General features: G+C 40.0%; 3 protein-coding genes across 8 annotated transcripts in view; 2 read left to right on the top strand and 1 right to left on the bottom strand.

Annotated features, from left to right (window-relative positions):
* The window catches only part of LOC123319966, a 451417-nt gene that overhangs the window by 420468 nt on the left and 5251 nt on the right, over nt 1-25698 (top strand). Inside the window, exons 1-5 of one of the 4 annotated variants that reach the window (XM_044907068.1) lie at nt 21693-21825; nt 22724-22835; nt 22952-23085; nt 23734-23837; nt 24585-24696. In XM_044907068.1, coding sequence (XP_044763003.1) covers nt 23039-23085; nt 23734-23837; nt 24585-24696 — 263 coding nt within the window. In that variant the 5' untranslated portion in view covers nt 21693-21825; nt 22724-22835; nt 22952-23038. The other 3 variants (XM_044907070.1, XM_044907069.1, XM_044907066.1) reach the window with 3 other exon arrangements.
* Nucleotides 5-3839, bottom strand: LOC123319882 (integral membrane protein GPR155). Its single transcript, XM_044906921.1, has 11 exons — nt 3444-3839; nt 3053-3342; nt 2677-2996; nt 2405-2526; nt 2121-2286; nt 1825-2064; nt 1543-1751; nt 1343-1482; nt 823-1292; nt 455-765; nt 5-400 (listed from the first exon to the last, which is right to left on the bottom strand). Exons 1-11 carry the CDS (start codon nt 3563-3565, stop codon nt 208-210), a joined length of 2583 nt encoding a protein of 860 aa, XP_044762856.1. The 5' UTR covers nt 3566-3839; the 3' UTR covers nt 5-207.
* LOC123319881 (jmjC domain-containing histone demethylation protein 1-like) lies at nt 2838-20642 on the top strand. Of its 3 annotated transcripts, none has more exons than XM_044906919.1 (12): nt 2838-2952; nt 10254-10470; nt 10816-11047; nt 11116-11581; nt 11633-11803; nt 11862-12196; nt 12252-12501; nt 12556-12894; nt 17465-17786; nt 17845-18252; nt 18310-18579; nt 19860-20642. In XM_044906919.1, the coding sequence occupies exons 2-11, from the start codon at nt 10386-10388 to the stop codon at nt 18564-18566; spliced, it is 2865 nt and encodes a 954-aa protein (XP_044762854.1). In that variant the 5' UTR covers nt 2838-2952; nt 10254-10385; the 3' UTR covers nt 18567-18579; nt 19860-20642. The 3 variants fall into 3 exon arrangements, with proteins under 3 accessions (XP_044762854.1, XP_044762853.1, XP_044762852.1); XM_044906918.1 differs by lacking the exon at nt 2838-2952 and adding an exon at nt 4669-4824; XM_044906917.1 differs by lacking the exon at nt 2838-2952 and adding an exon at nt 8223-8381.

Genomic DNA, 25698 nt, shown 5'->3' with positions numbered 1-25698 from the left:
AGACTTTAATTATCGTTCAATTTGGCCTTCACCTTTATATAATCTGTTTTCCACTTTAGATCACAAGATTCAGTCGAAAAGCAAGTTTGGCTTGTTTTTTACTCAGTCTGTTCCATATCGAAATAAATCAACCGAATAAAATCTGAGCCATGTAAAATTCAAGGTACAGACCGAAAAAATTCTCTCATCCCGCTCATTTTGTGCAATTCAGACGAAAGTATACAACAAATTCCTATCATAGAAATGATACACGCTGTTAATATGTCTCAGTACCCTCCCTTCCACTAGATGGCGTGCATAATTCACTGCCTCACCTCTATCTCTCGCAAGACCAATATTAATCAGCCAGTCCACCAATAGGTGGCCGGTGAAGACATCCCTGTATATTTTGATGCGCCATCTGTAATTGACATTAGGAAATATTGTAAACTAACTTTAAATTTCATTCACTGACCTTTTATCTGAAGCAATAGCGGCCTTGCAATTTTGCAAATGGTGAGTGACGAATTGTTCGCAGATCTGTTTGGTGTCGTTGCTCAATTCCGACCACGCTGGTAGATTCAAGGTATCGGCCCCATACCAGATTTGCCTGCAATGTTTAGCTATCCAAGGGATCGCAATCTCGCTCGTATTGAGACCAAATATGCCGAAAATAATGATGCTTTGACCCAGATTGAGGGTGGCATCCAAGAACGACAATTCCACGTAAATTCCGGACATTTTGCTCTGTTTCATGAACAGGGTCCAAACGCAAAGTGCAAGCCCCTAAGAAAAAAAGGATGGATGAATGTATTGTGTTAACATAAAGGTTTTTTTTCTCACCACAAACATCGAACATAGGAGTAAAATCAGCAAGACCATGTGTCTCAAGATTTGGGGGTCGTGATTAATGTTGAATTCTTCCTCGATCATTTCCGAATTCTCGTCCACTTGGGTTTGATATTTTTGGAGGAGGTTCTGGCAGGTATCCTTCTTCCTGTTCTGACACCCGAAACCAGACGGACACATAACGTACGAAGTCCTGGAGGACCTCTCGAAGAGATCTTCGATCTCCACTGGGCTTTCTTCGCAAAGACCCTCGTTGATGGTAGGCAGGCCGTTGCAGTGGTTGCCACTTTCCGAACTGCTTCCAGCTGCGGTTATGTGATTGTCACCACTGGTAACCAGAGATTGCTGAGTGGTATTGGCAGAGCCGTTCCCGCTGTCTCTGTCTGACGAGTCTCTGATCACATCGGTGTACCCTAAGAATCTTCTGTGATATCGCTGGTGCAGGATGAGACATCCGCTAGAAACTGGAAAGATTGTTATAGACTTAAAAAAACAGTTAAATCGATGAACTTACCAATGAAGCATAACACCAGCAAAGTCACTGAGACTATGGCTTCGAATCTTCCGTAAACAAAATTGGGGTTAGATTTATCGAATGAAATCTCCGGATATTTGTTGAGGGCAACCATGATCCCAGCCAATATCACTGGGATTCTGTGAAATGTAAAAAGAGCGTTACACAATTTTCATTCTTCGATTAAGATTTAAACTTACCCAAACCCGATAAATATAAAGAGCGGTATCAGTTTAACAACGAAACACAGACTTCTACATTGCAGGAAAAGTAAGGTTATGGCCAAAATGCTCGTCCATAATCTGGTGCTGTAGACGCCCACTATGAAAATAGCAAACAAGGAGTAACCAGGCCAACCATCCGTGACCTTCAGTATATTCCATAACAAGGCCCCAAAACAGCTGATAAGCTGAAAAAACATCCCGATATCAGAAATACCATCATTCTTTAAGTGGATTTAAACAAAGGACAATTTGGCCTACCTGTGATATCAGCAGAAAGGCGGTAATCTTGTGCGGTATCTTATTCATCTTTCTGGTCAATGCAAAGACCACAAGCACCCAAGTACACGCAACACTTCCGATGATACTTATATCGAAGGTGAAAGAATCCAACTGTTTTATATAATCCGAGGGATCAGTACTTGTTACTGTTATCATCTTGGCCGAGATGAACATGAGGGGAGCACTGAGGAAAGTACAGGCAACCATAGAGCTCGCAATCTGGAAGATTTCAAATGTTTTATTTGTCCAATGCAAAGATTACTTGCGCTACTCACAAGGTCAATATCTAGAGCGTATTGAGTTGCGAACACGAATACTGCGGGGGCAGATGGGAAAGTACCGTACAGAAATCCAAAAGTGCTCAGATCCACGGTTTCCGTAGTGTTATAACCGGCATTCAAAATGCTGACGACTTCTCTAGTGACCAACGGCATGACCAATCTGGAAATTAATTTAAAAGTTTACTACTCTTTACTTTTTTAGATGTGTGATTTGAACATGCACAATTTGAATGTAGAATATCATTTAGTTTGATGAAAGTGGACGATTTGAAACTTACAATTTCACCATTATTAAAATTCCAGGTACAACAAGAGTGGCACCCCTGAGAGTATGAACTTTTCCTACCATTCTTACACCTAACAAGAATAATGCACTAGCAGCAAAAGCAGAGCCCAAAGTCTACGAAGAAAAAAATGTGAGTCTCAAATTCTATCATTCAGTTACAAATATAATATATTGATACATCTAATTCTCGAGTTAATCAACCATCTATCTATCACAATCAGTTTTCAATTCATCAAAAAATTAAACCTTAAATAGAAAACTCACATCTAAGATGTTGGCAATGTACATCGGAACATTATTCTTCATTGTTACATTCCCGAGCACTCCCAGAATCGTCATAAACACTATCGGATTCAGGAAAATGTTCTTTACAACCGTTATGACCATCTTGAATTTTTCACCATTTGTCGAATTTTCAGAAACTTCTCCATAACTCAACAATGGCTGTCTGGATTGCGACTGTCTCTTCTGGCCGATTTCCATCAGGATGAAAGCTATGGGGTTCAATATGGCCAAATTGATCGGCGCTACCAAATACAGGTAAGATACGTAATCTGGATGAGTGCTCTTATAAACCGCTTCAACTACGGAAACGAAATTGTTAGATAACCATCGGTGAATCTCGAATATTTCAACTTACCCAAGGGATAACCGATAGCGAAATCATTACTTTGAGTACAGAAAATCGCGAATATTCCAGCTCTTCCCAAATTTATCGGTCTCAATACTAACAAAGTTATGGCTAGAACGGTGAAAAACACAATACTTTTCGATACAAATATCGATAGAAGAAATGTCCAGTTAACTGAACTGAGGTCTAACTTGACTAGAGACATAAATATCAAACTTGGCAAGGAAAAGGTTCCAACAAACATGTTCATGCCCTTCACTTCGGTTTCGGAAACCCAATTCATACGACCCGCAAAGTACCTGCAATCAGTAATCATTTGAGAGAAATATCCTCTTTCGGTGTCAATATTTTCATATGTTTGTAATGAAATTGAATTTTTAAAGGTTGCTTATTTGCTCACCCGCATAGAATAACTGCGAAACATTGCGTTAGGGCAGGATATAGGTTGTCAACGGCCGGTCCAGATGAACCGATTACGTCTGTGGGATCCTCCATTTCAACGACTGATAATCGTGATTGCATAAATCGGTCCAGAAATCTGGATTTTGCTCCGCGTTTACCACCTACACTTATTCGAAAAAATCAATAAATTCATTTAGGTCTAATTTCAGATCTTATTGGAGTTGACGATGCATGTACAATGCGGTTTTTAGTTCAGTTACCTCCCTTATCTTGCCCTCAGAGATTTGGCTTATCGCTTTTTCGATTAACGAATAAGAAAATTGCCCAATTAACATTATTTATTTCATTAGATTTGTCGCAGTCATGTGAAATGTCAACAATTTTACCTCTTCTGACAGGTGAGGGTGTGCGAAATTTCCATTATTTTATACCGTGATTATCTGCGTCAGAGACGTATTTAGGGGTGTCAATAGGACAGTCTATTATCCATTTTTCTATCGAATAATCATCCCGTATTTAACGACTTCGAATTAAAATGAAAAGATAGCTCCTGTTTACCACCAGCTTCCAGCGCTACTGAATGGTGTGAAGTTAGACAGTTTAAATCCATTGATCATTACGCAAATACATTCAAAATATTTCACTCCGCCCCTGTGCCAAGGAGACAGTTTCAGAGCGTGTCTTCTTTATACCGTGGAATTGTACAGAACAAAACATTTTTTTCTATGGTTGAGGGTTTGTTTATTTTGATTTTGAAGGGCATCAGTGATGCCAGATGTACCATGGAATATTAGCATAATTTTATTATTTTTCTTAGCAGTCTGTGAACGTCTTTAATAATTAGATAGATTGAATGTTTCGATAAAAATTTGAATTCCCCTCAATAATTGGTCAGTACAGAAGTAACTCTTATTGCAGATATCCCAAAATGAATGAAAGATTGAAGGTTTCTTAAGTTGCAGAGTTTGGGGAATCCAACAATTCTTCTGTTGATTTTGATTATGATAGAATCGGTTCCGTTTATTACCAAATTTTGCCTTTTCACCTTAATTTCATTTTATTTAATATTTTACCATATCTAACATACAATATTATAACATAAATTCGAATGTGTTTGTTTCGAATTTATGAATTCTATAATTTTCCGTAAAATTCTGTAGTTCTGGCATCGCTGCGCAATAATTTCATTTTTGACATCTGGCGTCACAGAGTGCCGAGAATTCATAAAACAATTTCAGTTGCGCTGTAGGTGTTTCGGTGTGAGGTGGTGCCGATCATTGTGGAAGCGTTAATAATAAATTTACGTAGTGTTTCATGAGAAACGAGTCGAAATGTCCGAAAGAACGTCACAAATGAAACGTCCACCCGAAAGGCGACTGGTAAGTTGATCATCTCTCGGTAATTATTCGATTTTTCCGTCGCCATGACGTTTAACTTAAATTGCACGTAATGTACGTGCTCATAACCGACCATGACATAGGAACCCTTTCTTAAATGGGCAGTTCAGTTACCATCGATTCTTTTTCTATGAATTCGGGAAGATTATTTCATTTTTACCTTTCTTTTTCGATTTCGAAGTTGGTAAATGGGTTCGTTGTTTTCGGGGGTTGAAGTTTTATTTAGTTTTCGTAACTCGTAGTACCAAGTCATCACCTAGTTTTATTTGTGTTTCTTAATAGCTTTTCCATTTGTTTGAATTGAATATTCGTTGGTATTTTTTTGTTATGGAATGAATTTATTATTAACACTTGCTTTTGTATGAGTCATTATTGTACCTGCAGCGTGTTCATGGAAAGGACATCGATTTTGACAAATCACAGTTTAGAAAACTTTGTTAATTCGAATGGGATCCTATATTTATTTGTTATCATATAGATTCTACTCGAAGGAACATGGAAAGTATCAGAATTTCCTATTCCCAATTCAAATACTTCTTGAGGTATTCTAACGTTGAATTAATTAGGGACTTAGGGAGCATAGAACAAGGTTCAAAAGAAAATACATAAAGCATTATGTATTATTATTCCCAAACTGACGAACTTTTTCGATTAGTTTAAATGATTCAATTCGTGGATTGTGAGGTTTCAAACACTTTTGTTGATTTGAATTTATGTATTCAGTTTCGATAACTTAGATTTGGAAAGACGACTTTGCCATAAACATCCTATTCATAGACATATTAATACCTCTATGAGTTGAACCACCACTCTGAAGTTGTGGAACATAATACGTATTATGCAGCTCTACGGGGTGTTTATTAAAGATGTGTCGAAAATGCAGGAGATGATTTCTTGTCCGAAAACATATACGATTTTTTTGTGCCCATGGAGTTTCTTAGCCAGGGATGTCAAAATCTACAAATATAAAAAATTGAGGAAATTTTAGTGAAAGCCTGAAAACACCGCTACAATCTCTTCGAAATAACTAGCTAAATCTGTGACACTACACATCTGTGGATCTTTTGAACAGAGTTGTATTCAGCCAAAGTACCCAATTTTTCGAATTTGTGAGATAGAACTAAATATGACATTTTCTAACGGTTCTTCAACAGCCTGTATCTTTCAAACCAAGCCGATTCGAAAAAATGGTATAGGTAAAAAGTGTTTCTTTTGACCTCAAGAATCTATTGTTTAAATATTTGTATTAGTCAAAGCCTCTTCCTGTATATACGTTGTTCAAAAGACTTTAATACTGTTTGTGAAGAATTTCGATCGCATGGTACGTGTTCCAATCTGTCAGGTCGTGAAACTTTTCGTATAATGCGAAATTTGGTGAAACACGAAGGGTATTCCTTATACCAAGGGATTTCGGCAAAGTTTCCGCCAAATTTCCACCTGTACCACCTCCGCGAGTACCCCCTGATAGCGAATCGTACACAATCTTATCCCGATGTATGTCATTTGAACCGTCGTCGTCTCTTCCCCACCCAGGTAGTGTATCGGTACGTCGTAATGTTTGTTTATTTATAATTGAACGTCGTTCGGTCAGAAACTCCGATCCGAAATAGCTCGGACGGCATTGTCTCGCCCCCAAGAGAGATCTTCCTTCTTTCGCGGCATCGATCGTGTCGTGTGTGTGTCGTCGGCATGATGATGCACCCGCATCATGCCGCTCAATCGAAGGAGGCAGCGGGTCCGAAGGTGTCCCTTTCGGCGGAGAATGGAACTGCAGGACGGCCGCGCTGGACGAACGAAGCGCTCCCGATCGGAGCCGCGTAGGGAAGGGGCGCTTGCGCGGACGCGATTCGCGTCGCGGCGTTGCCGCTTCGGGCAGAAAGTCCGTAGCCGATTCGGGACGTTTTCCGGAATTTTTATGCTCTGGATTCGGATTGATGATGGAAAAACGGTCGATGGTTTTGGTGTTAGGGGTACCTCGAACTTTTTTTTCGATGCATATTCAGGGGAAATAAAGCTCGGTTGGGAGTTGTGAAATTTCGTGGAAATATCCCGAGAACTATTCGTCATATGACGCTCATGTTTGGCAAAGATCTTAGAAACGTTATTTTGAAGCCAAGTGCTGGTTTTCAATTCGATCGGAGCTGTTTTTCTGGAAATATTGGAAGAAACTGTTCTCTGGGCTAAAAGCAGCTTTGGGTTAGTTGAATACCTGGATGGGTGTTCACCTGGGTTTGAATAAGGATAATTCCGCAAAGCTTCTATTTCTACTTCTTGAAATTTAATTGTGTGTTATGCTGTATCAGTGCTTTAACACTAAATTCAAGTGGGTAATTGCGTATGTGCAATAATATACAGGGTGTTTTCAAAGGGTTTTTTTTTCGACCGAAGATGGAAGTCTTCAAAATGAGTAATTTCACCATAAATTGTCTATTCAAAGTATTCTAGACGGCTGAACTAAAACCCCTAGAATTTCGACAAAATTTCATTTAATTTCAAGTACGGGACTGTGACATGTGGGTGGACTAGGAATGGTTCAGTATAATCGAGTCTTTCTGATTAGTTGTTGCATCAGGTCACTTGGAAAATTGTTGAGATTAGGGGTGAAAACGATGTAGACAATATGGAAAGTTTATTGAAAGGTCTTATGTTGATAAAGAGATAATATTGTTACCCTATTTCACCCAATTTTAATAGCGATTTCTGGAGGGTTCGAATAAGAAGAAGATTGTGGTGACCATTGTGAACAAATTTTTGGATAATTTAGAAGAACTTTTTTGGTGAGATTTCGAACTAATATTTTATTATTTTACACTTGGTCCTAAGACTTCTTCTGTTAACGAAATGGGCCATTTCATAGAATCCTTCAATCTACTAAATAATGAGAAAAATAAGGCAATCCTAAATTTCCATTTTTCCTCACGTGAAAATCCAATGGGCCAATATTCAAACGAAACTATATGTCATCACGAGATTTTTTTTTTCATTGCTCTGCTATAATTCAGATAGCAAATGATCTAGGGTGGTGTTACGGTCTATTTCAGTAATCATTTTAATTTTATTTTCAACTTTGTCTTCTCAAATATTTTCTATAGGGGATTTTTGAAGAAACGCTTAATTTTGTCCAGGTTTATTTTCTGTAAAAAAAAGCCTAACATTCCTAACCTTTAAATACAACTTGTATATAAAGAGATGTCAGTTATCAACTACTTTAATACTTCGTTTATAATCTGGTGAATTGCAATAGTTTATCGTTGTCGTATTGAATTACGCGACCGATTTCAAACTTGTCGAAAAAAAGGGAAAAACGGTCCGGTAGAGGCGGCAACGCTGCGCGATCCCGTCCCTTCCGGATTCTCGAAGAGCTACGATCGCCGTGTAATCAGCGTTCAGTAAACCTTTACGTCGTCGCGACAGCGTCACGCGTCATCGACAAAATGGCGCACCACTCGAGGAAACGTGAAGATGCAACCAGGCCTTCGTCCTCCTCCAGACCTTCCTCCTCTTCGCACTCCTCGGACAGGGACTACAAATCCAGAATGGTACGTACAGAAAGCTCGGGGACCTCTGCTCTCTACCGTGGCCCCACCGGGACCCCTTGGTTCCGATGCCGTCCTTTGTTTTACGTATATGTGTATATGTTGGTGACAATTCTGGTGCGTTTACGAAACATCGATATTTGACGTCGAGACCTGTTGAGTTCGACGTTTCTTGGTTGGTTTTGTTTACCGCTTCGTGATTATCGCGAAGTTTTACCAAAGAGTAACCAACTCTTTGGTTTTACGGTGTCGGTGGAGAAAAACGCTGCATGTCGGTTTTCCGGTTTCTGCGAGGCGTATATTGTATCGTGTAACAGGTACGGGCGTACGTCGTCGTACGGTACGGGGTCTTCTCGCATAGCCGCTGTCGCATCTCAGAAGTTACGTTTTTTCCCTGGTACGACTATGTGGGCGACTTGGATTTCGAAAGGATTCGAAATGGTTCGAGGAAATGCCGAAAAGTTTTCGAGTTTTTAACTGCGGAGTTCAGTGGGGCGGTGTACGGGGGTGGTCCGGTAAATAGTACGATGCGTGGGATGTAAGGGAGGTCACTTTGGGTCTTGGTGGATCTGCACCGAAAAAAATTGGATTACCACGCCCCGATCGTTTAAATATCCAAAATACGACGATTTTTTTAAATTCTGGAAATGCTTTAGATGAAATTTCGCTGAAAAATCAAGTACCATGAGACAACGGTCCTCTCAGCACTTGACACTGATGGTTGAAAATCGAGTAGGGAAACATCGAAACCATATCTTATAAAGGGTTGATTCTGGACTCGTAAAATTCGAAAGATACACACCGGAAAAATTAGGGGAACGAACAAAATCACAATTAAGTTTGTAGTTCATTTTCCTTTGAACTTTTTGGCCAATTTTAGCAGTTTTTTTTTTATTGCAGCTTGATTCTTCGGAAATATAACTGTCTTCAGTATCTTCGTTTCTTGTTAAATGAAGGGATGAACAAAAAGAATATAAAGTAAGCTTTTATACAGAACACCCTATGGGTGGTTACTTCGAACATTTCATTCGAAGAATCAAGCTACAATTAAAAAAATTGTTGCAATTAACCAAGGGGTTTCAAAGGAAAATTAACTAAAAACTTTGTTGAGATTTTCGACGAATTCCAACTGTCCAAATGCAAAAATTTGTTATCCTTCCATCAGACGATATCACGTGAAGATTTAAAATGCATGAATCGTAATCGTTGCTAATTTATGTTAATGAACAATTCTGTTTTACATAGAAGCAGTCTTATATTAAAAAATTCATCGCCTTTTTATTGAAACTCTTTTTTAATCGCACAAATTGATGATTTGACGGTATTATCCACACCTTTTTCCAATTTTCTTCGACGTAGATTAGCCTCCGATATTACGCGATCTTACCACCTTCGTGTTTTTTTTCGATGTTTCCATTTGCTCTAGTATGCGGTATGCGATGACATATTCAATAGAAAATCTGTTGGTCGTTCAGTAAATCAGAAACGTAACTGCGGATGATGAGTGACAAGTGAGTCATTCATCCCCCGTTGCTGGATAGATCCACCGCACGACGGGGTTGAAATCCGCTATGATTCGCGGAATCGTGCGGGTCTTCTTCACCCTATCTTGAAACTGAACCGAAGCCGTACGATTCCTGAGCCCTAGAGAACTTTCTCCTAATTGGGGAAACTTTGTTTACTTGTGTGATTTTCGAATAAGAGCCGATAGTGCAATTTAGGATGATTATTTCCAAACCTTGGACGAATACAGAGTGTTCACCCTCAACTTTCGTTTTGGGGCGTGTGGATTTCGAAGAACCGAATCAAAAATCATCATCAGTTTTTTTTCGAACTCTCCGATTCGTCGAATAACCCCCGGTTTTTTCCCCGCAGAGAGAACGCAAGCAGAAAAAATTGTACTCCGAAGACTGGGCCCTGGCCGACGATGACATCGAGGGTAGGGCGTTCAACCTGCAGGAGAAGCTGGAAGATCCAGCGTTCGCGTCCAACAGCGTCGTCCGCGAGATGCACGGCAACGAGCTGACCGTCGAATATTTCCAGAGATACGGCTTCCACACGCCGCTACTGTTCAAGGACAAGGCCGGTTTGGGTGAGCTTGATATTTTTCGTTTTTGGCACGAGCATGTGCATACTAGTGGGAAATGAACATTAAAGTAGTGGGAAATGAACTTTGTAGTAGTGGGAAATGAACCAGTAGTGGGAAATGAACTTTAAAGTAGTGGGAAATGAACTTTGTAGTAGTGGGAAATGAACCACTAGTGGGAAATGAACTTTAAAGTAGTGGGAAATGAACTTTGTAGTAGTGGGAAATGAACCAGTAGTGGGAAATGAACTTTGAAGTAGTAGGAAATGAACTTTATAGTAGTGGGAAATGAACCAGTAGTGGGAAATGAACTTCGTTCTCCGAGAAAAACGTTGACCGATTTCGTTTCAGGCCTGGGTCTGCCAACGACAAATTTCACGATAAACGACGTCAGGATGTGCGTGGGCTCCCGGAGAGTGTTGGACGTGATGGACGTGAACACACAGAAAAACAGCGAGATGACCATGAGAGAATGGCAGAAGTATTACGAGGACCAGGAGAAGGACAAACTGTTGAACGTGATCTCTCTGGAATTCTCGCATACAAAGTTGGAGCATTACGTACAGAGCCCCACTGTAGTCAGGTAATGATTTGAACATTACAGCCAGTTTTGTGTGTGTGTTTTCGTGTTTTTATCGCGTATTTTTCCAGACAAGTGGACTGGGTGGACAACGTGTGGCCCAGACACCTGAAGGAGAGCCAGGTGGAGGGCACGAACGTGCTCGAAGAGATGAAATACCCCAAGGTGCAGAAGTACTGCCTGATGTCCGTCAAGGGCTGCTACACCGACTTCCACGTGGACTTCGGCGGCACCTCCGTCTGGTACCACATACTGAAGGGCAGCAAGGTGTTCTGGCTGATACCGCCCACCGAGCACAACCTGGCCCTCTACGAGAAGTGGGTGTTGTCCGGCAAGCAGTCGGACATCTTCTTCGGCGACAAGGTGGACAAGTGCGTCAGGATCACGCTGCAGGAGGGCAACACGTTCTTCATACCGACCGGCTGGATACACGCCGTCTACACGCCCAAGGACTCGCTGGTCTTCGGCGGCAACTTTCTGCACTCGTACGGCATCGAGAAGCAGCTCAAGATCGCCCAGGTGGAGGACAACACTAAGGTGAGCTTTGATTTTTGGTTCGACAGTAGTTTAACTTGATGTCATTCGCAGGTTCCGCAAAAATTCAGATATCCATTCTTCACCGAAATGTTATGGTACGTTCTGGAGCGGTACGTCCACTGTCTTCTCGGCCATTCCCATCTATCATCGGGGACGGATATAACCATACCGCCCGATAAACCACACATCCACATGACTCATATGGAGTTACACGGACTTAAGGTGAGGTTATCGATCTATTTTTATGTTTTTTTTATTGTCTTTTTTCCCCACCAAACAGGAAATAGTATTATACCTGCACATGCTGCCGGCCAACAGAAAAAACGTACCCGAACTGATAAAGGACCCGGTGGCCCTGATACAGGACGTCAGGAACCTGATCAGCATACACAGGCTGGACGTGGCCGATCTGGCCATATCCGGGAAGCCGATCCTGTGGGTGCAGGTGAACGAGAACGACCAGGAGAACAGGAGGTCGAACGTGAGGGGCGCGAATCACGCTAAGGGCGGAAACGGCGGCGCGGCCCCCATAAAACCGCCCAGGATGCCCGCCACGAAGGCCGAGAAGAGGTCTCCCAACGGCGACAAGGGTGGTCCGAGGAGGAGGAGGACTAGGTCAGTGTAACACCCGAAATTCTGTGGATTCTCCTCACGTTTTGTCGATTTACAGATGTAAGAAATGCGAGGCCTGTCAGCGCGCCGACTGCGGGGAGTGCAGTTTCTGCCTGGACATGGTCAAGTTCGGCGGGCCGGGCAGGGCCAAACAGACGTGCAACATGAGGCAGTGCCTGCAACCGATGCTGCCGGTTACGGCCGCCTGTATACACTGCGGTCTGGACGGTTGGAACCAGACGCCGGTCACGCCTTTACAAAAAGGACCGCAGAGGTGCGAGAGCGCCAGCAACCTGATGGAATGTTCGGTAAGTGCCACAACCTAACCTAAAACCTCGATCGCCCAATTTTCCCTTGTTTAGGTGTGCTACGAGATCAGCCACCCGCAGTGCGTGCAGAACCTGTGCTCGGAGTTCTCCGGCTACGTGAACGAGGACATGCCGAACTCGTGGGAGTGTCCGATGTGCTGCAAGCTCGGCAAGAACACCGACTATCGGCCGAGGCACTTCAGGGCGCGTCAGAAGTCCACCGATATGCGCAGGATGTCGATCAGTTCGGACGCGTCGAGCGCGTTCGAGCACAAGACGCACAACGAGCAGATGAGCGACTCGGGCAGCGAGAACGACGCCGACGTCAAGTACAGCAGGGACGTGTTGCCGATCAAGAAGAGGCGCGGCAGCGACGGGGAGGTCGAAATTAAGGTTAGTTTAGCGTTACTGAAAAAATGAATCATTTCCGGAGTACGAATATTTCAACACTTTTTTCCCATACCATTTTTTCCGATTCGGTCCTGATTAAAATACCTGAAATATTGGGTTCTTTGGCTGAATACAACTCTGTTCAAAAGATCCACAGCTGTGTAGTGTCGCAGATTTTGCTAGTTATTCTGAGGTAAAACAAAAATACCTTCAGAATAACTAGCTAAATCTGTGACACTACACAACTGTGGATCTTTTGTACAGAGTTGCATTCAGCCAAAGTAAACAAATTACGTCAGTCGTCAGTTTGACAAAATTGAGGTTAGACCAAACACAGGCAGGTTTTTTAAGTAGGTTCCCATTCAACTCGTCGAAGAGTAGTGTTTTTGGCCTGGGTATTTATGAAATTCATTATTCTTTGGTTTTTTAATGTTGAATCGTAAAGTTGGATCTCCTATACAGGGTGTTTCCAAGCCTCGACTAACTCTAGTGTCTTTAGCAATTCCAATGACTACGTCATTAGTTGAACAAGGTTTTCGCACCAAAGTTGAAGGTATTTTGAATTATCTTTCTTCTAACTTTACGCCACCGTTAACTCTTCTGTCAGTGAGCTTGACATTGCCACCTTCTACGTCATCACTAGTGTCTCAAGCAATTCCAATGACTACCTCATTAGTTGAACAAGGTTTTCGCACCAAAGTTGAAGGTATTTTGAATTATCTTTCTTCTAACTTTACGCCACCGTTAACTCTTCTGTCAGTGAGCTTGACATTGCCACCTTCTACGTCATCACTAGTGTCTCAAGCAATTCCAATGACTATCTCATTAGTTGAACAAGGTTTTCGCCCAAAAGTTGAAGGTATTTTGAATTATCTTTCTTCTAACTTTACGCCACCGTTAACTCTTCTGTCAGTGAGCTTGACATTGCCACCTTCTACGTCATCACTAGTGTCTCAAGCAATTCCAATGACTACCTCATTAGTTGAACAAGGTTTTCGCCCAAAAGTTGAAGGTATTTTGAATGATCTTTCTTCTAACCTTACGCCACCGTTAACTCTTCTGTCAGTGAGCTTGACATTGCCACCTTCTACGTCATCACTAGTGTCTCAAGCAATTCCAATGACTATACCTCATTAGTTGAACAAGGTTTTCGCCCAAAAGTTGAAGGTATTTTGAATTATCTTTCTTCTAACTTTACGCCACCGTTAACTCTTCTGTCAGTGAGCTTGACATTGCCACCTTCTACGTCATCACTAGTGTCTCAAGCAATTCCAATGACTACCTCATTAGTTGAACAAGGTTTTCGCACCAAAGTTGAAGGTATTTTGAATTATCTTTCTTCTAACTTTACGCCACCGTTAACTCTTCTGTCAGTGAGCTTGACATTGCCACCTTCTACGTCATCACTAGTGTCTCAAGCAATTCCAATGACTACCTCATTAGTTGAACAAGGTTTTCGCACCAAAGTTGAAGGTATTTTGAATTATCTTTCTTCTAACTTTACGCCACCGTTAACTCTTCTGTCAGTGAGCTTGACATTGCCACCTTCTACGTCATCACTAGTGTCTCAAGCAATTCCAATGACTACCTCATTAGTTGAACAAGGTTTTCGCACCAAAGTTGAAGGTATTTTGAATTATCTTTCTTCTAACTTTACGCCACCGTTAACTCTTCTGTCAGTGAGCTTGACATTGCCACCTTCTACGTCATCACTAGTGTCTCAAGCAATTCCAATGACTACCTCATTAGTTGAACAAGGTTTTCGCACCAAAGTTGAAGGTATTTTGAATTATCTTTCTTCTAACTTTACGCCACCGTTAACTCTTCTGTCAGTGAGCTTGACATTGCCACCTTCTACGTCATCACTAGTGTCTCAAGCAATTCCAATGACTACCTCATTAGTTGAACAAGGTTTTCGCACCAAAGTTGAAGGTATTTTGAATTATCTTTCTTCTAACTTTACGCCACCGTTAACTCTTCTGTCAGTGAGCTTGACATTGCCACCTTCTACGTCATCACTAGTGTCTCAAGCAATTCCAATGACTACCTCATTAGTTGAACAAGGTTTTCGCACCAAAGTTGAAGGTATTTTGAATTATCTTTCTTCTAACTTTACGCCACCGTTAACTCTTCTGTCAGTGAGCTTGACATTGCCACCTTCTACGTCATCACTAGTGTCTCAAGCAATTCCAATGACTACCTCATTAGTTGAACAAGGTTTTCGCACCAAAGTTGAAGGTATTTTGAATTATCTTTCTTCTAACTTTACGCCACCGTTAACTCTTCTGTCAGTGAGCTTGACATTGCCACCTTCTACGTCATCACTAGTGTCTCAAGCAATTCCAATGACTACCTCATTAGTTGAACAAGGTTTTCGCACCAAAGTTGAAGGTATTTTGAATTATCTTTCTTCTAACTTTACGCCACCGTTAACTCTTCTGTCAGTGAGCTTGACATTGCCACCTTCTACGTCATCACTAGTGTCTCAAGCAATTCCAATGACTACCTCATTAGTTGAACAAGGTTTTCGCACCAAAGTTGAAGGTATTTTGAATTATCTTTCTTCTAACTTTACGCCACCGTTAACTCTTCTGTCAGTGAGCTTGACATTGCCACCTTCTACGTCATCACTAGTGTCTCAAGCAATTCCAATGACTACCTCATTAGTTGAACAAGGTTTTCGCACCAAAGTTGAAGGTATTTTGAATTATCTTTCTTCTAACTTTACGCCACCGTTAACTCTTCTGTCAGTGAGCTTGACATTGCCACCTTCTACGTCATCACTAGTGTCTCAAGCAATTCCAATGACTACCTCATTAGTTGAACAAGGTTTTCGCCCAAAAGTTGAAGGTATTTTGAATTATCTTTCTTCTAACTTTACGCCACCGTTAACTCTTCTGTCAGTGAGCTTGACATTGCCACCTTCTACGTCATCACTAGTGTCTCAAGCAATTCCAATGACTACCTCATTAGTTGAACAAGGTTTTCGCCCAAAAGTTGAAGGTATTTTGAATGATCTTTCTTCTAACCTTACGCCACCGTTAACTCTTCTGTCAGTGAGCTTGACATTGCCACCTTCTACGTCATCACTAGTGTCTCAAGCAATTCCAATGACTATACCTCATTAGTTGAACAAGGTTTTCGCCCAAAAGTTGAAGGTATTTTGAATTATCTTTCTTCTAACTTTACGCCACCGTTAACTCTTCTGTCAGTGAGCTTGACATTGCCACCTTCTACGTCATCACTAGTGTCTCAAGCAATTCCAATGACTACCTCATTAGTTGAACAAGGTTTTCGCACCAAAGTTGAAGGTATTTTGAATTATCTTTCTTCTAACTTTACGCCACCGTTAACTCTTCTGTCAGTGAGCTTGACATTGCCACCTTCTACGTCATCACTAGTGTCTCAAGCAATTCCAATGACTACCTCATTAGTTGAACAAGGTTTTCGCACCAAAGTTGAAGGTATTTTGAATTATCTTTCTTCTAACTTTACGCCACCGTTAACTCTTCTGTCAGTGAGCTTGACATTGCCACCTTCTACGTCATCACTAGTGTCTCAAGCAATTCCAATGACTACCTCATTAGTTGAACAAGGTTTTCGCACCAAAGTTGAAGGTATTTTGAATTATCTTTCTTCTAACTTTACGCCACCGTTAACTCTTCTGTCAGTGAGCTTGACATTGCCACCTTCTACGTCATCACTAGTGTCTCAAGCAATTCCAATGACTACCTCATTAGTTGAACAAGGTTTTCGCACCAAAGTTGAAGGTATTTTGAATTATCTTTCTTCTAACTTTACGCCACCGTTAACTCTTCTGTCAGTGAGCTTGACATTGCCACCTTCTACGTCATCACTAGTGTCTCAAGCAATTCCAATGACTACCTCATTAGTTGAACAAGGTTTTCGCACCAAAGTTGAAGGTATTTTGAATTATCTTTCTTCTAACTTTACGCCACCGTTAACTCTTCTGTCAGTGAGCTTGACATTGCCACCTTCTACGTCATCACTAGTGTCTCAAGCAATTCCAATGACTACCTCATTAGTTGAACAAGGTTTTCGCCCAAAAGTTGAAGGTATTTTGAATTATCTTTCTTCTAACTTTACGCCACCGTTAACTCTTCTGTCAGTGAGCTTAACATTTCCACCTTCTACGTCATCACCTTTCCAATCGGCTTTTAGCAGAAACGGCGATAACCTCACTTTATTCAAGCTGACGTGGATTTATTTACATGTCCATTCTGCAAGTGCTGGGAGGCTGTCTTCTCATCGAAGGAGTCAAAAACAGTCTTTTACTGGATTTGTCATCAATATCCGTGACTTATATAACGAGCAGTTTCTTTGCTAGTAAGCAACATCTTTGCCTATACCGTTTGTCAACATAGAAACCCCTTTTAAATTACAAAGCTCCAAGGAAAACGTTGCAGAGCATGACAGACAATACGTCATCCGTCATAAATTATGACAGATAAATTACCTCAGCGCTTCAACGCCCAAAACCTCTTAGCATTTAACCATATCTTGGAAATTGTTTTACTTGCACGATCTTTATCGTTTATATTACGCATTTCAGCCGAAACCGGCCCTGACCGACCTGCCGCGCAAGGCGGCCTTCCGTAACCAGCTCGCGCAGCAGATAATAAACAACTCGACCAAGTTACTGAAGAAACCGATGACCGTGGTGAGGCCGGCGGCCATAATACAGAACCCGGTGCCGATAAACAACCTGGCGCTGGACAAGAGGTGCATGCTGAAGGTGTTCAGGTATCTGAAGCCCGGCGAGCTGTTCACGTGCTCGCTGGTGTGCAAGACGTGGGCCAGTTACACTGTCGACCCGTCGCTGTGGAAGAAGATGGAATTTTCCAGGAAACACATAACGCCGGACATCTTGAAAGGTTCGTACTAAAATTCGCCCCCTTTCGCTTGATTCTAATCTTAAAATCCCTTTATTAGGTATCGTCAGGAGGCAGCCTGAGACCCTCCATCTGGACTGGTGCCACATCAACAAGTTCCAGCTGCCGTGGCTGATACAGCGACTCAGCTGCCTGCGGAGCCTGTCCCTGATCTCCGTCAACGTGAAGACGGCCGTGTCGCTGAAGACCAACCACTCGGCCGTGCTGCACGACCTCGACCTCAGCTTCATATCGGACTTTAACGATTCCGCCCTTAGGGACATCCTGGGGCCGAACAACGACAATCGTAGGGGCATGGGCGGCGACGACAGGTACCGCTTCAAGAACCTGAAGGTGCTCAAGTTGGCCGGTACGGACATATCCGACGTGTCGATGCGTTACGTCACGCAGTACCTGCCCAATCTGAAGGAGTTGAGTCTGGCCTTCTGCCCGAGGATCACCGACGCCGGTAGGACTTGTAGAAACTCGTTTTTCATCAAAATCTACCTATTTTGTAATTCCGCAGGTATCGCGCAGCTTAGCACCAAGCCCGCCAACACCGTGACCAACCTGGTGACCTTGGACCTGAGCCATTCGAAGCTGATCACCGAGACTTCCTTGGAGCACCTGTCGCGGTGCGAGAACTTGACCAGGCTGGATTGCAGGCATTCGCTGCAGGTTTCGACGCAGTCCCTCATCAAGTTCGCGGCGAAGAGCGACCACGATCTGCACGTCAAAGATATCAAGCTCGTCGAGAAGAGGCAGGTGACGAGGCGTATTTGAAAAGGGACGAAAGGTGGGTGGTTCAGATGGTTTTTTGTATTTTGGGGCGGTATTACTGGTTATTGCGTTGGAATTTTACTTTTACTTCAGTTCTTATTTTATTTTCTTTTATTCGCTTAAAAATTCCGAATCTTTTTATCAGACGTATACTTGGTTTAACGTAAAAAGAAGCTTAGGCATTCTGAAACACCCTGTCAAAATGGAAACACAGTATTTCTTGCAAAAGATAAGTGATCCATCCATCCAGCCCTGGGAAGTGAACCCTCTATTTTACAGACCGAGACAATGGCTGTTTATGCATGCGCTCAGGAGTGTCTTAAAATGAACATCAGACAGCCAGGCCACGCTGAGGTCCCTGAAATCACACTGTCAGAGATCTCTGCTGACATTGAAGTGCCGTAATGCCATAAAGCAACTGGCCAGAGACAACAAAGTGACTCTACTATGGGTACCAGGGCACTGCGGTGTTGAAGGAAATGAAAAAGCCGATGAATTTGCAAAAAGAGCATCAAAGTTAACACCTGCTGGACCTGAGCTTGGAAAATACCAATATAAGGCAGTGGTCCAACAATGGGAGTTGAACAACAGAATAACCCTCTGGAAAAACACTCCTGGACTTACTCAGTCAAAGAAATTCGTGATGATTTTACCGACCTACAGCAGAAAGCTGTCACGAGCTGTGGTGATGGTGGGTCTGCTGACGAGGCACTGTAGGTAGAAATATCACTTGTACCGTATGGGAAAGTCAGCAGATGAGATTTGTAGGCTCTGTGGATCAGAAGCAGAAACAGCTGACACATGGTAAGCAAGTGTCCTGAGCTGACTGGCCTAAGAACCATTCATATGGTGAAACCGGTCCTGGATACTCAAGAGGTAACGACCAAGGCCCCTAAGGATGTTGTCGGTTTTATCAACACCATTTACGACCTCCTTAGGTTCCTATCAATGAAAAGAGAACGAAACATCTACATGGTCGCAGTTCACGAAAGGCTAATCAAGCCACAACAACCCCAGGGTGGTTCAGAAAGCCTTGTTTTCTTCTTTATTTCAAATGGGTACCTTATTTTTTATTCATGATTCGTTATGATAATTATGTTTAGAAAATACTTTATTTTGTCAATTGGGTCAGGCCCTTTCTACCTTTCTGTATTTCCCACATAACGATCCACATTCCCACTAAAACCTTCTGTTCCTGACTTTTTTTCTTCAGTTTTACTGCTTCGAATTTATTCGTGTTATGATTGTTGGGGGAGTGTTTTGACAGTGTTAGTACAACGAATGTTTCTCTTGCAGCGTCCATTGGTATCATCCTAGTCATCAGTTTCATAATATAGGAATTCTCGATAAAAAGCCAAGTAGTGTTACAAACCGATACTTTCAAACTACATGAGGAACATGCCTTTGACAAATAACTAGAGAATAAACTAACAAAACAATAGAATATCCATTATGAAAGTGTATGTATGTCTGTCTGTATCGAATGATAGGGTGGGAACTTTTATTGAGATCCCCGGATATTTTGGTAAGAGATGTGCCTGTAAGACCGTTCTTTTTCCGCCAGAGACCAAAGTTATTTTGCCAGAATCAAAACGGCCAATCCCTTCACTTTAATTTCCTTTCGAAGCCCGAAAGATAACTCTACAATTAATCTTATTAGATTTAAGTTTTCTAACTTCAAACGACATATTAAATTTTATTTTATATTGCTGTTGGATATTCAGAGTTGATGCTTTATTAGAAATGAAACTTTAAAAGTTGTACACTGTGTGATTTCAATGAAATCAATTTATTATTTTTTTTCGATTGTCCAAAAAACAGATTCCGTTTATTCGTGGATTATAGACTCGGGAAAAAAAATCTCGTTTATTTACAACTGGGTGCAATTCAGAATTATATAACATGTCTGTACATAAAAGTGTGTGTGAGAGATTTGAAAATTCGAGTATGTATGTATGTAGTTATTATATATATTTTTTTCCATTAAGTTTGGCTAATTCGATATGGAACATCACTAAAATTAGATATTTTTATTTTGAAAAATATTGTATATCTGAAAATAATCATTTATTTTTAAATCTTGTATCTTTCATTCATAAACCTGTGTTTTGTGCGGTAAGTCCATTCGAGTGTGAGAAAAGAAGGAAGGTTATTGGTGGTGGTGAGGATAGGTGATGGTTGGTTGGGATGCTATCGTAAGTAACCTTTCAATTCGGATTATTGTCTCAGTCGATTTAGATCCAATTATACGTAAAATATTGGAGATTTCAAGCTCTCTTGAATCCTTCAGCCTGTTTCATCCGATTCAGAAAATAGTCCGAAAGGTGAAACAAAGGGGGGGTGTTTGAGAAAAACTAAACATTTTTGTAACAACTGTCTATCACCAAAACCTATAGGTGGAATTTGGAACTTCACGAAGTAGCTAGCAGTCAAAGACTCATGGTGATTTGAGGACAGACGGTATAAACGTATCGGTAAGTAGTCTTTCACCTGATTCCTTTTATTAATTATGTACCTAGCATCTTTATTTTTTGCCTTGGCAGGAAATAAGTCCCTTCATTCAGTAAAATCTGGGCAATTCAATTATGCAACATAAGAACTGAATTACATGAAAATAAATATTGGATAATCTATCAAAATTCAATTTAGCTATAAAAAGGCTTAACGTTCTACTGTTAAAGATCCATAAAAGAAAATAGGTCCCACATTTTGCCATTGACTGATGCATACCAAATTTTTTTTTGATGCTACAAGGATAGGTAAATCAATCTTTTCAATTTTCTGATAACATATCAATCATTATAAAAACAAACTGATGTCTTTCATTCAAAATCTTGTGCCATCTTTGGTCGACAACTATTCTTTTTTTGCTTGAGTGTCCGTAAAAACTATCTCGAGAATATCCTGATAATTTAAATTCAACATCGATCCAAAATGTTAACTTCTAACTTGACGGTTTACCAGCAAAAGCTTAGAATTACGTTTAAAGCAACACATTGTTACTCTTTGGTCATGTGACGGAAAAATCAGTCGACTCCAGAGACTCTCTGGTCGCCTCCATGGTAAAAACGAACGCCCCTACCAGGTTAGACTACCACAGAACATCAAATATCTCTATGATATGTGCTTATTCCTGTTCTGTGGTGCTTTATTTTCCCTTTTCAGCTAGGTGCTAATTTTTCTCAAATTTTAAACTCATTAATTTTTGAATTTGCTAATTATTGGATTGAATATGGAAGAGGTAAGGCCCCCCTTATTTAAGGTAAGTGTTTCAACATCAGTCTAGTTCTTTTCTGGTTTTTTGGTATCTGTTTCGTGAATACATAAACAGAAGTGTCTCGTAATTTTGAATTTTTCGATTTGTATCTTTCGCATCAACTCATAGCTAACAAGAGCTGCCTCTTTAAAAGTCGAGGGATGTAAGAAATCATCACCAAATGGATAAACATTGAATTCTTCGAAAGAAAATTCGTGAATTGTACCATATTCTGATTTATTTCTTGTTGCACTTATTTTTCTGTTCAAAAACAAGATCAATGATAAATGGCACATATTGGTGCTCTTTCCTCCTTGGAATATAAAAGATTTTTGGATTTCTTTGATCTCCCAAGTTTTGAATACTTCAATTCCTAGATCTTAGTTACCTTCGTCAAAGATCGCTAATGCGCCTGCGCCTCCGCCTTATTGCGATACGTTTCGATACGATTCAAAAACAGTTGCCACAAAATAGTTAGCTTTGGGCAGACATTTGCAATTTCTAGAATTTTCCGGTGCTTTACTATGATTTTCGACAATTTCGAATGAATATTCAACAAAATGTGAGTTCAAAACAATATATTTTCATTTTAACCTCATTATTTCAGCGAAAATTAGATCTTGGAAGTTTCACAATTGGTTATTGCAAAATATCCCAATCGTAATTCTCCTTAGTCGGATATCAATTGGGTTTTATTCATTTATTATTTCGGTAATTATGCAGAGTAGAGAGAACCGTGCTAGGTCGGTTACAGAGAAAAGAAGTAATTCCACTTGGACAAAATTATCTGGAAGAAAATTTTTACATCTTGCAATTTTCACTGTTGGTTTTTGCAAAATATCCCAAACACAATTTTCCTCTTTTTGATATCGATTCGGTTCTATTCATTGGTTATTTCTTTCAGAGAGAAAAGAATTAATTCTACATGAATAAACTCAACTATACCTAATTATAATGGAAAACAATAAATTCCAGATTATCGGTAGACCAGAACTTTCCACAGAAAATTATTACAGGTAGGTCGTCTACGGATAGAATTCAAACTACATTCGAAATTATTGAAACCGATAAAAAAAAACCTCTTAAATGGAAATGAGGAGATTTTCTATCATATCTTGTTTTTCATTTCCAGGGTGGCTTGCAATGAAAACACAGATGAAGATTACCAAAACTTGTTGAGCGGTTTCAATTGCAGAAGCCTTGGAAGAAAGAAATTGAGATGATGTCGATCAGAAGGGTAGAAAATACTTTAACAAAGGACAAGCGGTGAGTTGAAAATTGCATCATGACTTTGAATTTTTATGAAATGAATATTTTGTATAAATGCTGATTCATGTTCCTTCCAGAAATTCAATTGATTTTTCAAATACTTATACAATGTTAGATGATTGAAGAAAAAGCATGAATCGATCATTGGAAAATATATGAAATTTTCAAATTTCTCTTCTTTCCTTTTTTTACAGGATTATTCACTCTCTGGTTATATCGTATGATACTCTTTGATTATGGTATCTCTTCTCTCTGGTTATAATCACAGACTAACAAACTGTTCTAGTCTGTGGTTATAATCGTTATAATTTCGATCTTAGTTACCTTTCTTGAAGAACACTAATGCGCCTGCGCGCCGGCCTTATTGCGATACGATATTCAAAAACAGTTGCCACAAAATAGTTAGCTTTGGGCAGACATTTGCAATTTCTAGAATTCTCCGGTGATTTCTTACGATTTTCGACGATTTCCAATGAATTTTCAACAGAATGTGAGTTCAAATCCATATATTTTCATTTTAACCTCATTATTTCAACAAAAATTACATCTTGGAAGTTTGAAAGTTGGTTATTGCAAAATTTCCAAGGACTATTTTCCTCATTCCGAAATCGATTTGGTTTTATTCATTGATTTATTCCCTTTCAGAGAGAAAAGAATTAATTCCACTTGGACAAAATTATCTCGAAGACAATTTTCAACGGCTCCAATGGTAACAGATAGTAAGAGGACAAACAAGACTCTCTTACTGGGTAAGTTCTAATACGATCAAATATATTCTATCAATATTCTATCTCATACATGTTTTTCCTTCATGTTATTCACATTATCTTATAGCTCACATTTTAATTTGGGTCAATATTAAGTTCACCGTTGCTCACCGATTTTGAAAATATCCTTTATTTCAATCAATTATCGATACAAAGAATGGAATAAATTCGTACTGATCAGAACAGATTGCTGATTCATATTATTTTCAGTTGATTCATCAGTAATATTTTCAAATAATTACACAATGTTAAATGATTGAAGAAAAAGCATGTATATTCGCGAATATTCGAAATTTTCAAATTTCTCTTTCCTTTTCTAGCAGAATTATTTTACTCTCTGGTTATACCATAGAGAATAATGCTCTTTGATTATTTTATCTCTTCTGTGGTTAATCGTTATAATTACGATCTTAGTTGCCTTTCTCGAAGAACGCTAATGCGCCTGCGCGCCGGCCTTATTGCGATACGAGATTCAAAAACAGTTGCCATAAAATAGTTAGCTTTGGTCGGACATTTGCAATTTCTAGAATTCTCCGTTGCTTTCTTATGAATTTCGACGATTTCGAATGAATTTCCAACTGAATGTGAGTTCAAATCAATATATTTTTATTTTAACCTCGTTATTTCAGCAAAAATTACATCTTGGAAGTTGGTTATTGCGAAATTTTCAAGAACAATTTTCCTCATTCTAATTTCGTTTTGGTTTTATTAATTAGTTGTTTCTTTCAGGGAGAAAAGAATTAATTCCACTTGGACAAAATCAACTACAGCAACTTACGTTGGAAAACATTAAATTCCAGGTTATCGGCAAAGCAAGACTTTCCTCTGAAAATTATTTCAGGTAGGTCATCTATGAACGTAATTCAATCTGCATTCAAACTAATAGCGTTTTCTATTGGTAAAACTAGTGCAGTGCGAGTGCATATTTTGATGTCACTACAATCATTCCAATGCATCTGAAGCTAGTTTTACCACCGCAATTCGCTATAATAGCAAATTTCATTCGTAAAACTGGTGCGTATTGAGAGCATATTATAAAAACAGTGCAATAACTTCAAGATAATATCTTAGGATATTATCCTAATTCACATTTGATGTTCTGTGATCCAGTGCAGCACTAGTTTTACCAATAGCTATTATTGAAATTGATAAAAAAAAAAACCTCTTTCTTCAAACGGAAATGAGGAGATTATCAATTATATATTGTTTTTCATTTCCAGGGTGGCTTGAAACGAAAACGGTGTTGAAGATTTCTTAAATTTATTGAACTGTTTCAATTTCAGGGGACTGGAAAGAGAGAAAATCAAGAAGATGACGATCAGAGGGGGAGAAGGAACTACTCGATCGATGGACACTTCAGATGAATAAAATAAAAGTGACGGTTTTTGACGATTACAAAGATGAAGCGGTGAGTTGAAAATTGCACGACCGAAATCTTATGAAATGAATTTTTATGAATAAAATATAATATATAAATGCAGATTCATGCTATTTTCAGTTGATTTATCAGTAAATTTTTTTTATACTTATACAATGTTAATTGATTGATTGAAGAAAAAACATGAATATGGGCTTATATTTGAAATGTTGAAATTTCTCTTTCCTTTTTTAGCAGGAGTATTTTACTCTCTGGTAATATCACAGAGTATAATACTCTTTGATTATTGTATAATATCTCTTCTCTCTGGTTATAATCACAGACTTCCCACATGTTGTAGTCTGTGGTTATAATCGTTATAATTTCGATCATAGTTACCTTTCTCGAAGAACGCTAACACGCCTGCGCGCCGGCCTCATTTTGATACGAGATTCAAAAACAGTTGCCATAAAATAGTTAGCTTTG

The sequence above is a fragment of the Coccinella septempunctata genome, chromosome 9, assembly GCF_907165205.1.
Source record: "Coccinella septempunctata chromosome 9, icCocSept1.1, whole genome shotgun sequence".
Taxonomy (NCBI): domain Eukaryota; kingdom Metazoa; phylum Arthropoda; class Insecta; order Coleoptera; family Coccinellidae; genus Coccinella; species Coccinella septempunctata.
The sequence above is the reverse complement of the archived record's forward strand: the minus strand, read 5'-3'. Positions and strand labels throughout refer to the sequence as shown.